Source organism: Sminthopsis crassicaudata, chromosome 1, assembly GCF_048593235.1.
Source record: "Sminthopsis crassicaudata isolate SCR6 chromosome 1, ASM4859323v1, whole genome shotgun sequence".
NCBI classification, from domain to species: Eukaryota; Metazoa; Chordata; class Mammalia; order Dasyuromorphia; family Dasyuridae; genus Sminthopsis; species Sminthopsis crassicaudata.
In genome coordinates this window covers 525532199-525545483 of record NC_133617.1, presented here as the reverse complement: position 1 = coordinate 525545483, position 13285 = coordinate 525532199, and the positions used below count along the sequence as shown (strand labels likewise).

Below are 13285 nucleotides of genomic sequence, written 5' to 3'. Positions count from 1 at the left end.
GATTGTAAAGATATTTTTTTTGGTAGATCCTATTTTCATAACCATATGAGAAGTAGAGAGAATATAAGCATCTGACTCAGTAAGACAGAAGGTTCTCCTCCAACAAAGTGTCTCCCATGCATAGATAAAAAATATTCTTTCATAGAAGCAGCCACTGAAACTATTCAACTATTCTTTGATTACTAGTATAAAAAGTCATAAAACATAATTAATACAGTGAGTAGATCAATGAGATCTACAGTCACTCAAATGAAAACAGCTTAACAATTCATATGGGAAAAACCAATAAGACAAAGAATGAAAATTACATATTATGCTACATCAAATAGACAGTAAGCTACCTGATTCATCATTAGTTTATCTTAGATATTCCCTATATTAGATATATTCAGCTGGACAGTGAGCTGAGCCCATATTTAAACTAGCAAACAAGTAGTTCTGCTTTGGAGAAATTATTTAGTCCTTTCAATAATCCTAATCAAAAACTCATCTTTTTTTTAAATTAATTTTATAATTATAATTTTTTTGACAGTACATATGCATGGGTAATTTTTTTACATTATCCCTTGTACTCACTTCTTTTCCGAATTTTCCCCTCCCTCCTTTTATTCCCTCCCATAGATGGCAGGCAGTCCCATACATGAAAAACTCATCTTTTTAAGATCAATTTTATCCTGGTAAGAATTGTAAGTGATCCAAAGAGCAATGAAAAGAAAAAAAAAAAAAAAAAAAAAAAAAAAAAGCCAAGTGAAGGATGAAAGCCAATAATAAGTTACACTTAACACACCTATAGGAAATGGTACATAATACAACCAACATTTAAGAACTTGTGAGCTCATGTCATAAGAAAAGGATGACAAACAAATAAAGAGCTTGTACTATGGTATTCATGCTTAAAGTAAAGGATTTAGCAAAAGGTCTCTAATTGGGAAACTAGAGAAAAAAAATCTTGAAGGAAAGATCACAGGAAATGGCAGACTAGAATTCATATGACAAGAAGACAGGCAAAGTTGTGATCCAAATTTATGGAAGGAACCTATCATTTATGAACAGATCATGAATCCATCAAAAGATTCATAATTAACTTTCAAAGAAATTTAATAATATCAAAAGATATTAAATTTCTTTGAAAGTTAATTATGAATGTTATGGAATATTATTGTTCCATAAGAAACAATCAGTAACAATATTAAAACAAAGAACAGCACAATTTTTTAATAGTTCCTCTCAATTGTATCTTATCTCATGCCATAGTTCAGTGTTTTTATGGGATAGTATCCTTTAAACATTTTAATACTGAAAAACAAAAGAGCAGCACTTACAAGTAAACTAAGTTTATTTATCATACATACTTTGGGCTTTGCACAAAGACCGAAGTCAATCAACTTCAATTTATGGTATTCATCGATCAGCAAATTTTCCTGAAGAAAAAAAAAAGTTTTTCTAATAACTAAGTTTCTTTGATCAAAGTATATTAACATAATTTTTTCTCTTTATTAGTTATGTTTAAGATTAACAAATTTGGCATAAGTTAATTCTGGAGCAGGGGTGACCTCATTAGTATTAATTATTAAGGAGATGAGACTCGTAAATAAAGGAGAGAACTTGAGAATCTGAACTAAATAAAATAATCACATCAAGTTCTGGTCAAAGACTGGGCTTCTAGGATTGCCACTACCTCATGCCATCCTAGTCCCAAGAAGGAAAGCTAGATACCAAAGGAAAAAGTCTAATTAAAGAGTGGGAAATCAACATTCATCCAAACCACTAAGGGTCTATACCTTCTACCCTCAACTCTACCCAGGGAGCATGAGTGATGTTAGAATTCAATGATTCTGCTTGAGTCAATGATAATACTGCCTCCTTCGTTGAAGATTAAAATTTGCCTGACTCAGATTCCAAACCTAACAGGAATTCTTAACATGGGATCTATGCACTTTTTAAAAAATATTTTGCTGTGTTTTTCAATATATTGGTTTCCTTTGTTACCTTATATATTTTATTTTATGCACTTTAAAAACATTATTCTAAGAAAGAGTTCATGGGCTACACTAGACTTCCAAAAGGTTTTATAACCCCCAAATAGTTAAGATTTCCTATTTTAGCAGAGGGGCTAGATATACCTCCCACTCCATTAGCCTCAATGTTTCTAATGAATGCTTTTATCACATCCTAAGGATCCACATACCCCACTTTGATCTTCTTAGCTGACTGAGTTATGGCAAGGTTTCAAGGTTGCAGTGAAGGAACGATAAGGCCCTTGGAGGGGGGCAGGGGTCTTTGATAACCAAGTGAATTTGTTGAAATATGGATAAAAAAAAGAGGTAAAGGGACTGAAACTAGGTATAAAGATTACTATTATTCATAATTTCGCAATAAACTCTGTTCCTTCCATTCAAGTGCCTTTCTTTTGCTTCTTAACTTTGTTTCACCCTGAACATATATTACAGTTCTATTCTCTTCTTTTTTATATCTCTTAGTAGGTTTCTTAGGTATGTTTGACATATGTATGTATCTATTGCTATGCTCATCTTTGCCCTCTGTGCATTCAAAGAAGTCATTCTCTATATGTGGAATGTACTTCTTCATCTCTTCCTCTCAGAATCTTTGGTAGAGGCTTAGTTGCCACCTACTCTATTAAATCTTTTCCCATCTCTTCAATTGTGCCCTTTTTCCTGCTTATATTTACTAATCTCTTTACAGGTTATATCCTATCAGTAGAATAGGAGCTCCTTGGGGGCAGGGACTCATTTTCAATTTGTCCTTGTGTCTTCAGGGGCACACACAGTATCTTGCATGAAATGAATTCTGCCTGTCCATGTGCACTCACTAAAATCTTGAATATACAGGAGCTGAGGAATGGAATAAACTAAATAAATAAATAAACTTATTTTCTCTGGGAAACAACAATGGCTTGACTGAATGGTCTGACTCCGAATATTTGATAATCACGGGTAAATGAATTTTGAAGCTCAATGTGAAACTGATTGTAAAACAGTCACTTACTGGTTTAAGATCCCTATGGGCATAACCTTGACTATGTACATAAGCAACAGCTGACACAATCTGACGGAAAAAGACACGTGTTTCCTCCTCTGAGAGACGATCTTTGGCAATTATATAATCAAACAGCTCTCCTCCAGGACAGTACTGCAACAAGAACATAACAAAGTATAACAACTCAGTGCTTTCTTTCTAAAGAACACAGAGCAATTTATAAACATTTTCCTTTTCCTCCATTTATGAATATTTTTGAATGTTTTGTTTTTAATCCAATCAACAAACACATTTCAACATGGGAAAGAAATGGAAAACAAAAAAGAACTGTTAAAAGACACTTTCTATTATAGAATTTACACTTGTATGTGCATGTGTATACACAAACATAGACATAGGTGTGTATGTTGTATATATAGGCACACATCAATATGTAGACATATATAGATGTGAATATGTTGTTATATTTATAGATATAGATATAGATATAGAGGAGAGTTTATGTAGGTAGCAACAAATTAATCTGACTTCTTCTGTACTCTACTCTCAACCTCCTGGGCAAGTGTTAAAATGCTTTATTGCTTTCCCCCCAACATCACTGCCCACACAAGTCACCTCCTTCCTGTCTTGACAAAACCCTCAATAACAAATAACAAATTTGTATAGACAAGCAAAACAAATCAAGGTCTGATCTACGTATGAGAATGTTTCTGTAATCTAGGCCCAGGGCTCTTAATTTTGTGTAAGTCATTTACAGTCTTTGGCAGTCTTGGGAAGTCTTTCAAAATAGAGCCTCAGATAAAATGAGAAAATGTGAGAATCACTCCCATATAATACTGTGTCCCTGACATTCTCAGACTGGTTACCCTCCTATTGAATCAAAATAAACATAAAAATATAGAGAAGCTTCTGCTTTCATAATGAGCAATTCTATTTTGACAAAATAGCAATCAAGAAATTTTAGAGACATCTTTTACTCATCCCTATTCCTTGCTACATTCTCAATTTACTGCTACAACTGCTACACCTTCACATTTCCAGTACTTGTACTCCTTCCTATCCTTGGTAACAGAGCCTTAGTTCAGACCCTTGCTTATTTTTCATCTAGATTATTATAATCCTTTCCTTACCTCACCTCCTATCTCTATGGGCTTAAAGAATCTTGGAACTGGAAGTGACTCCAAAAAGTCATCTAGTCCAGCCCCCTACCTATAGCATGAATCCTCTTAATCCTATCCAACTCATATCTTCACTGCTGTTGTCAAAAGGTAACTAGTTCACTATTCATTGTTATCTCATCACTATCCTTCTTAAAATCTGCAGTGTCCTAGTGTCACACTCTAAATCAGTTCAACAGTCCTGCCCTGGACTTTAATTCCCCACAACAAGGCACACCAGGATTATCTCCAACAATTTCATTTTGTTTCTGGGAGCCCATTTCATATACATCCATTTCAAATCCTCTTCATTTAACCAGGTAATAGGCAGTAAACCATGTTATATGACTGAAATACCCTAGTCCAGCAGTCTGCTTAGTTAACTCATTCAAAAATCTTCTGAACTCACTCATTACCTCTTAAAACTTACAAATTCATCAGATATCTTCCTCTAAGAATATGAACTATAAGCAGAGAATTCCCCAAGCTAATCTCTCTATCCTCTACTTCCACAAACACATACCCAATCAACTCCAAATTGCATCTAGTGTATATGTGAGTGTCTGTATATTCATTGTTTTCATTTCATTGTCCCCAAGTCCTTTATCCTTTGTCATTAGTGTTCCAAGACAAGGGGTACAAACTCTTTACTATTCAGGGACAAGGTAACAATCTTGGTACAGTTTTAAGCACAGATCCGCAGAAAGAACTTAAATATTTTGGTAACAAAGACACATTGTTGAAACTAAACATAATGAATATTCACTTTCAACATGTAGTATTTTAAATTTTGCAAATGAATTATATGTAACTCTTATTTAGCAAATATGTTTAAGTTTTGAGAACATACTAACCTCCATAACCATAAATATTTTGTTGTCAGTCTCAAGTACATGGTAAAGACGACAAATATGCTGATGACTTAGATTCTTCATAGCATCAATCTCTATTTTGACACGAGGCAAATCATTCTGCAACAAAAATTACAATGCTAAAGTAATTTGAGGAATGTTATAAAACACCTACATCATAACAATAATGGTTTCTAGGCTTTCTAGGAGGGACAGAGAATATTGTCTTCTTTAAATAGGGAATGAATAATAATGTTCCCCATATTTCTAATGAGTTATTTTCTAATCCACAAGCACTGTCAAACTTAAATAGAAACAGATCCCTGCAGGCTACATACTGACAAAGCCAACCACAAATTATCTATATCATACTTCATGTTCATTTGTTAAATATCTCCCAATTACACTTTCATCTGCTATACAATGGCACTCTGGAGTTTTGTAGGCTTGTGAAGTTGGCATCCCTAATCTAAAGAATACACTGGCTTTCATTGATAAATGTATCAATCTGATTATAGAAAGGCCAGGAGATTATATCAACAAGATTATACGAAGATCAGTTCTGGTGGATGTGATTCTTTCCAACAATGAGGTGATTTGGACCAGTTCCAATGATCTTGTGATGAAGAAAGAGTCATTTGCACCCAGAGAAAGAAGTGTGGGAACTGAGTATGATTCACAACATAAAATTTTTACTCTTTGTTCTTTTTTGCTTGCATTTTGTTTTTTCTCATTTTTTTTTCCCTTGTTGGTCTGATTTTTCTTGTGCAGCATAATCATTGTATAAATATGTATACATATATTGGATTTAACCTTTTTTTTTTATCATGTTTAACATATATTGTACCATTTGCCATCTAGGAGACAGAGTCGGGGGGTAAGAGTGGAAATTTGGTTTTGCAAGGATTATTGTTGAAAAATTATCCATGCTTATGTTTTGAAAATAAAAAACTTTAATAAAAATATATTTTTTAAAAATGATAAATATATCAATGTTGATAAATGGTCGAAGGCTATGAATAACTTTCAAACAAAGAAATTAAAGCCATTTCTAGTCATGTGAAAAAAATGCTCTAAATCACTATTGAATAGAGAAACACAAATTAAAACTACTCTAAGATATCACTATGCACCTTTGAGATTGACTGAGATGACAGGAAAAGATAATGATAAATGTCGGAGGGGATGTCGGAAAACTGGGATATTAATACGTTATTGGTGGAGTTGTGAACAGATTCAACCATTCTGGAAAGCAATATGGAACTATGTCCAAAGGGATATTAAACTGTGTATACCTTTTGATACAGCACTGTCTCTACTGGGTCTGTATGCCAAAGATATAAAAATGGGGAAAGGGCCCACAAAAACGTTTGTGGCAGCCCTTTTTGTAATGGCAAGGAACTGGAAACTGGGTGGATGCCCAGCAGATGGAGACTGGCTGAATAAATTATGGTATATGAATGTTATGGAATATTATTGTTCTGTAAGAAATGACCAGCAGGATGATTTTGGACAAGCCTGGAGAGACTTACATGAACTGATGCTGAGTGGAATGAGCAGAACCAGGAGATCATTATACACTTCAACAACAAGATTATATGATGATCAATTCTGATGTATGTGGCTCTCTTCAACAATGAGATGATTCACACCAGTTCCAATTGTTCAGTGATGAAGAGAACCATCCACACCCAGAGAGAGGATTATGGGAACTGAATGTAGTACATAACATAGCATTTTCACTCTTCTTGTTGTTTGCTTGCATTTTATTTTGCTTCCTTTTTTTTTCTTGTGTGGCAAAATTGTATAAATATGTACACATATATTGGATTTCACATATATTTCTACCATATTTAATATATATTGGACTACTTGCCATCTAGGGGAGAGCGTGGGGGAAGAGGAGGAAATTGGAATGCAAGGTTTTGCAAGGGATAATGTTGAAGAATTGTCCATGCATATGTTTTGAAAAGTAAAAAGCTTTAATTAAAAAAAGAAAGAAAGAAAAAAAACAACTTTTATACAAAAAGAATACATTGACTTATACCAAGCTTCAAAAGAAAATCAGTATTGAGTTTATTTGTTTGGAAAGGTGAAAAAGAAAAGAAGGGATTTTTATCTGCTCTTCCCCCTTCCTTATAATGGTCATAAGCAACAACATTATATACACAAAATTATGTGACACAGGCCCACACAACCAGCTTATTTCTTCTTTTTGTTTTATAACTATATATTCTAAACACAGTTCTTATCCCTGGGAAACCAATATGGATGTTTTTTTTCCCATTTCAAGCTAAGAAACCATGAGCTGAATGGAAAGAAGGTCTTTTTCCCTTTGGGACTTCTAAAGAAAGCTCATTTGGGTTTTCCTTACAGATAAAATTCTTTAAAAATCTTAGACTTAAAGATTTCGACTGAAATTATAAACCATTAAACTTGCTATCATGATTTTCACATTTTAAAATCCAACAATTTAAATAGAAATGGTTGAACAATTTTAATTTTCAAACTTCCAAGTTAAAATAAATTTGTCACTATGCAAACAGAACTTATAAACATAGATAGATATATTAAAATACACTAAGTACATAAGATTTAACTAGAGAAAATAAAAGCCCAATATTAACAGCAAATTAACAAGATAATTTACCCCCTCCTCCCCAATAATGGAATGAAAAGTTCTCTAACAGGGTTTCAAAAAAAGTCTTCCAAATTTCCTCCAATAAAAACTCACACTTTGGGAAGAGTAAAAGAGATGGCCTAGAACACATCTCAGATCAAAGATAGAAGCCTTGTCTGATACATTTGAAACTTCCATCCCTGCTATCATTTCAACTTCTTCCCTTTGAGGTTAAACTCTTTGAGAACACAATCTATAGTAAGTGTCTCCACTCCATCTTGTCTCTCTCTCTTCTTAATCTCTTATAATCTGGTTTCTGACCTCATTCCATCAAAACTGTTCTCTCCAAAGTTACCAATGATCTCTTTAACTGCCAAATCTTATGGCCTTCTTATCCTTGACCTTTGTTCAGTCTCTGACACTGTCAATTACTTTCTTTCTCTTGATACTTTCTTTTCTTCAGGTTTTTTGGAAACTATACTCTCCTGGTTCTCCTCTGAACTGACTGTTCTTCCTCAGTCTCCTTTGCTGGATCTTCATCCAGGCCAAGTCTGCTAAATGTGGGTTAGCTCACAGGGCTCTAAACTAGACTCTTTTCTCCTCTTTCTATACTCCTTCACATGGATATAATTATGTTCAAGCTGATAATTCTTAAATCCACTTATTTATCCAGACTTAACCTCTTCTGCTGATCTCCAATCTCTTATATCTAAGTGTCTCTAGCTCTAACTGGATGTCCTATAGACACTTTAAACAACATATTGGAAACTGAACTCATTCTCTTTCACATCCTCTCCCCTTTCAAATTTCTCTATTACTGTTGAGAGCCTTCTAGTTCCCCAGATTTGCAGGCTAGGTATCATCTGCAACTCCTCACTATCTATCCTCTTCCCCATGTTCAATCTGTGCCAAAGCCTACTGACTTGGCCTTTGTAACTTCTCTCCAATATGGTCCCTGATAATGCCATCATCTCCTCATACCCGAACTATTACAACAGTCAGCTGGATATAATAGTCCCAAGTCCCTTACTCCAATCTATCCTCCATTTAACCACCAAAATGATTTTCCTAAAACACAAGTTTGACCACGATACCCCCTACACAACAAACTCCAGTGTTTTCCTATCAAAATCCTATATTTGCAGTTTAAAACTTTCCATAACCTAGACTCACCTCCCCCAGCCTCTTCACTTTTCCAGTCTATTTACACCACCTATTCCCTTCCAGTACTATTTGATTTAGTGACACTTCTCTTGCTAAACCTCAAACAAGACACTTCATCTCAGCTCCTGGTATTTTCTCTGGCTATCTCCCAGCCTGGAATGCTCTCCCTCCTTATCTCTACCTTCTGACTTCCCTAACTTCCATCAAGTCCCAGATAAAATCCCAGCTGGGTAGAACAGAGGATGGAAGGTTGAGAATAGAGTGAGAACAGCCCGAGTTCAAATCCGTTTACTAATTGTGGGATCCTGGGCAAGACACTGACTCTCTATTTGTGTCAGTTACCTCAACTGTGTAGAGAATAACAACATCTACCTTGCAGAACTATTGTGAGGATCAAATGAAATATTTGTTAAAAAAAAAAAAAAAAAGGCACTTAACACTATGTTTAATTAGCAGGTAGTAGAAATCCTAATTCTCTTCCCCCCAAATTCTGCAAAAAGCCTTGCCCAATCCCTCTTGGTTCCAGGGTCTTCTTTCTGCTGACTATTTCCTATTTATCCTATTTATATAGAATGTCTATACTTGTTTGTTCAGTTAGGCTCCCTCATTAGATTGTGAAGAAGCTGGCTTTTTTATTAAATCCTCAGAGCTTAGCACAGTGCCTGGCATCCAGCAAATGTTTTATAAATGCTAAGCAGTAGAAGCAATAGGTATTCTTTCAGCACAGGTAAACTCAGAAGCCACAGAATGTTATATCTTAAAGATCATCTAATCCTCATTTTACAAATGTGGAACCCAAAATGCAAAGATTTAAAAAACAAGACAGAAAGCTGGAAACTAAGGGATCAGGATACAAACAATCCCAGGATTGGATTGTTGACTCCCATGATCTTTCACTATCCCAATATTCATTATTCATCACAGGAACCTTTATAGAAAGCATTTATAAGACCCATCTTCTATCAATACCCCTTTTCTTCCATCCTACCAAAAAAAAAAAAAAAAAGCCTCTGTTTTTTATTTTAAGAGGGAAAAAAGCTTCTATTTGTCATCAACTAGGCCCAAGAACTAAGCCCACATGGATACTCTTAATATATCCAGGAATCATTCCCTATTCCCATTCAGCTTAATTCTATACTGAGGAGCATTAACTCTTCTGCTAGCAAAGTGTTTAACAGGCCTTCAGAAACTGGGGATATCAACTGGAATTTCTCATTTACTATATATTCATTTAGTGGAATATGATATGTTTCCTAGAAAGAAGACTGTTAAAGAACCAATTCAAGAGTATTGAATGAACCTAGAAAATGTAGGAGAATCTGGAAGACTTGTTAAAAACTATTAGCAAGTAGAATCATATATAGTATTAAAAAAAAAAAAAAAAAAAAAAAAAAGACTAAATGGAACTCAATCACCAATTTTAAAAAGCAGCCAAGCAAGAGATGTTAAGTGATTTCAAAAAAAGATCAATATATTTTGAGTGTTGTTCTATAAAACTCTATCAGAAGGAATTAGCTGACTTGTAACAAAAAGCATCCCCATTACCTCAATATACTTTATATGTAACCAATTCTCTCTGTAGGTTAACAATTTAAAGGGGAAATTATAAATTGGACCAAACACAACTAATTATATTGCAGGGAGCTTTAATCAAAAAATTAGAGCCCTATGATCTGAACATTGTTCTGGAATAATGTTCTACATTTACATGCTTTAAGTATCTAAAAATACTCAGGATATATTATGGCCAGTTTGTAAATAGGAGTTTACAAGTTCATGGCAAAATCTGATAGACTCTGAGCTTCTACTCTAAAGCTTGCATACCTCTAGTTCATCTTGGCATTTGATTAAATCTATTTTCATCAAATTATAATTTCACAAAATACACATTAAATGAGTAAATGTTTAATTTTAGTTGAAATGGAAAAACACAAATAGCTCATGGTCTTAGTACCATCTTGACAATTTCCACTTCACTAAAACAGCCAAGTTATGAAGCAAAATGCGTAGGCTGAAAGGTAAGTGGGAAAAGATGAGACAGAAACCCAAGAAGCCTGACTGTACTGACAAAAACCGCAATCAGAGGGGTTATGACCCTCTGGTCACCACTGACCAGATGTTACCCTAAGCAGGACTGTACCAGCCCTCCCACTTATTCAGAATTCTTATTTCTACCATCTGATAAAGGATTCTTAACCATCATTTGACTGCTCTCTGACAAAGTTGTATGCCACAGACCCTCAATGATCTACATTGGTTAATTTCTTTATGGAACCTGAATAATTAATTATTTCTACTTTTTCGATTGGGAAAAAAAAAAATCAATATCACTCTGCTATCTACACTACAAGTGTTGAAGCATTTTTATAGACTTGCAAGATTCAAGATGGAAAAAACCTCCAGTTAAAAGAAGATTCTTTTCAGTGTCAAGACCTTTTTTAAACAGTCTTATTCAAGTCTGGAAAACACTAATAAGTATAGTACAAGTTACTTGCCATTTCTATCTCCATAACATCACTCAATCTGACCCTTTTTTCCTATTCCCAAAACTACCACCTTAGTTCAAGTCCTCTTAACTTCTCACCTAGACCACTGCAATGACCTCCTAATTCATATTCCTGCTGCCACAATGAATTTCCTTAAATACAGATCTAACTGTGTCAAATTACCTACTCAATAAACTCCAGGGGTTCCCTTTTGCCTCTAAGATAAAAATATAAATCTCTTTGTTAAGCTTGTAAAGCCCTTCACAACTTAGCAATAACAAATTATAGCTTCAATATACACTTCTCCTCCTACACTATGTGATCCAGCCAAACTAAAAGTCCCTATTCTTCAACTACATTATTCTATCTCCCACCCACATGCTTTTCCACTGATTGTCTCTCATGCCTCTATAGTGATCTCCCTCACCTTTTCCTCAAAAAATTCCTCTCTTCCTTTAAGGCCCAATTCAAGTGCCACCTTTTACATGGTCTTTCCTGATTTCAGCAACTGCAAGTGTCCCTCCTCCCATGCTACCTTTGCAATCATTTGTATTTATTTTATATAATTATGTCTATTTTTAATCTTCTGCAAGGTACTCTAAGAATGTAGGGATTGATTGTATTTGTATTCCTAAAATGAAGTGATGGGTTGCAATAATGCTTTTATCCCTTCATTTTAATAGAGTAAAATATACACAGCTAAAATGAAATGTTTTATTTGCCACAATAAACCAAGTCCTGCTGTATTCATGAATCTGTCCTATGAAACACTTAATTTGGCAACAATTAAGGCAATCAAAGAAATAGTCAAATACTCACATGTTCAGAAAATACAGAAATTAGACTTAGTTAAGTGGCTGGACAAATGGATTAAATAAGGCTCATATAAGTATTCTTAGTTAACTTGCTACCAAATTGGTCAATCAAGGTGATTCTTGCCTCCTATTTAATGTCATAAATCCCTACATAATGAGCACTAAAAATCATATTTTGATTTATGAGGTTAACTTAATATTAAATTTGAAAACAAAAACAAAAAAGCACTTACCCCAAGTGTATTCTTGTCCATGATTTTTATTGCTACCTTTTCTCCAGTGAGAATATGGCGGGCAAGCTTAACCTTTGCAAAGCCACCTGAATTTTTAAAGAAAGTAAACATTTCAAAAATAAACATATTTCAGAAGAGTCTAGGTAAATATAATCTCCAGAATTAAGGGCTCAGGCAAATAAGACAAGTCTTTCAATGACTTGGAAGTTTCTACCTTTTCTTCATATTTGATTGTATACTAGGTACTATCTTAAACCTTTCCTCGTTTAAAAAAAAGAATTGGTGGATTCCGTTTTTCAAGGTAGTAGATAGAACTCATTTCAGAGAAAACTGCTTTACAGCTAATACTGTACAAATATATATATATTTTTATATATAGAAAAGGATATTTCTATGTGTATATAAACATATATATAAACAAACTGCAAAAATAAACAAAACTGAACATTATGTATTTATAAGGACCAAATTTGGTCCCAGATAAGAAAGAAGACTATGGAGAGGTAGAGGACTACAAAAGTAAAAGACTGCATGTGCTGTCAGACTTCATCAATCCATTGATTAGATTTGCTAAAATTGTTTTTCCCCTTCTCAGTTTTATTATTACAAAAGATAATAAAAAGATACAATTGAAAATGAAGCACCCCAAAAAAATCAATTAAAAAATTATTAAAAGGGGGGAAGTTTGTGAATAACCTGTCAATGACAGAAAATTAACACTCAACACCAAGTCATCTTTTAATAAAACTGTAAATATAAGCAACAATCTTTCAAAACACAACAAAATCTTGATCAATATTTTGTATAGGACAGTTAAACAAATAAAACAGTTATCTAAATCAGAGAGAGTAGGAAACCATGAATTTCTCCATTCTCTTGCTACTTATAAATAGTCCTACAAAAATAAATAAATAAATATTCTACAAATACTATCTCTAAAGAAGAGAAATTCCACATATATC

General features: G+C 33.9%; 1 protein-coding gene across 4 annotated transcripts in view; it reads right to left on the bottom strand.

Moving 5' to 3' along the window:
• Nucleotides 1–13285, bottom strand: part of MELK (maternal embryonic leucine zipper kinase) — an 88883-nt gene that overhangs the window by 66709 nt on the left and 8889 nt on the right. For all 4 annotated transcript variants that reach the window (XM_074281758.1, XM_074281757.1, XM_074281755.1 and 1 more), the window contains exons 3-6: nucleotides 12324–12409; nucleotides 5009–5125; nucleotides 3007–3150; nucleotides 1353–1421 (exon numbers count right to left, since the gene is read on the bottom strand). In XM_074281758.1, the coding sequence (XP_074137859.1) occupies nucleotides 1353–1421; nucleotides 3007–3150; nucleotides 5009–5125; nucleotides 12324–12409 (416 nt within the window). The remainder of the gene's footprint in view (nucleotides 1–1352; nucleotides 1422–3006; nucleotides 3151–5008; nucleotides 5126–12323; nucleotides 12410–13285) is intronic.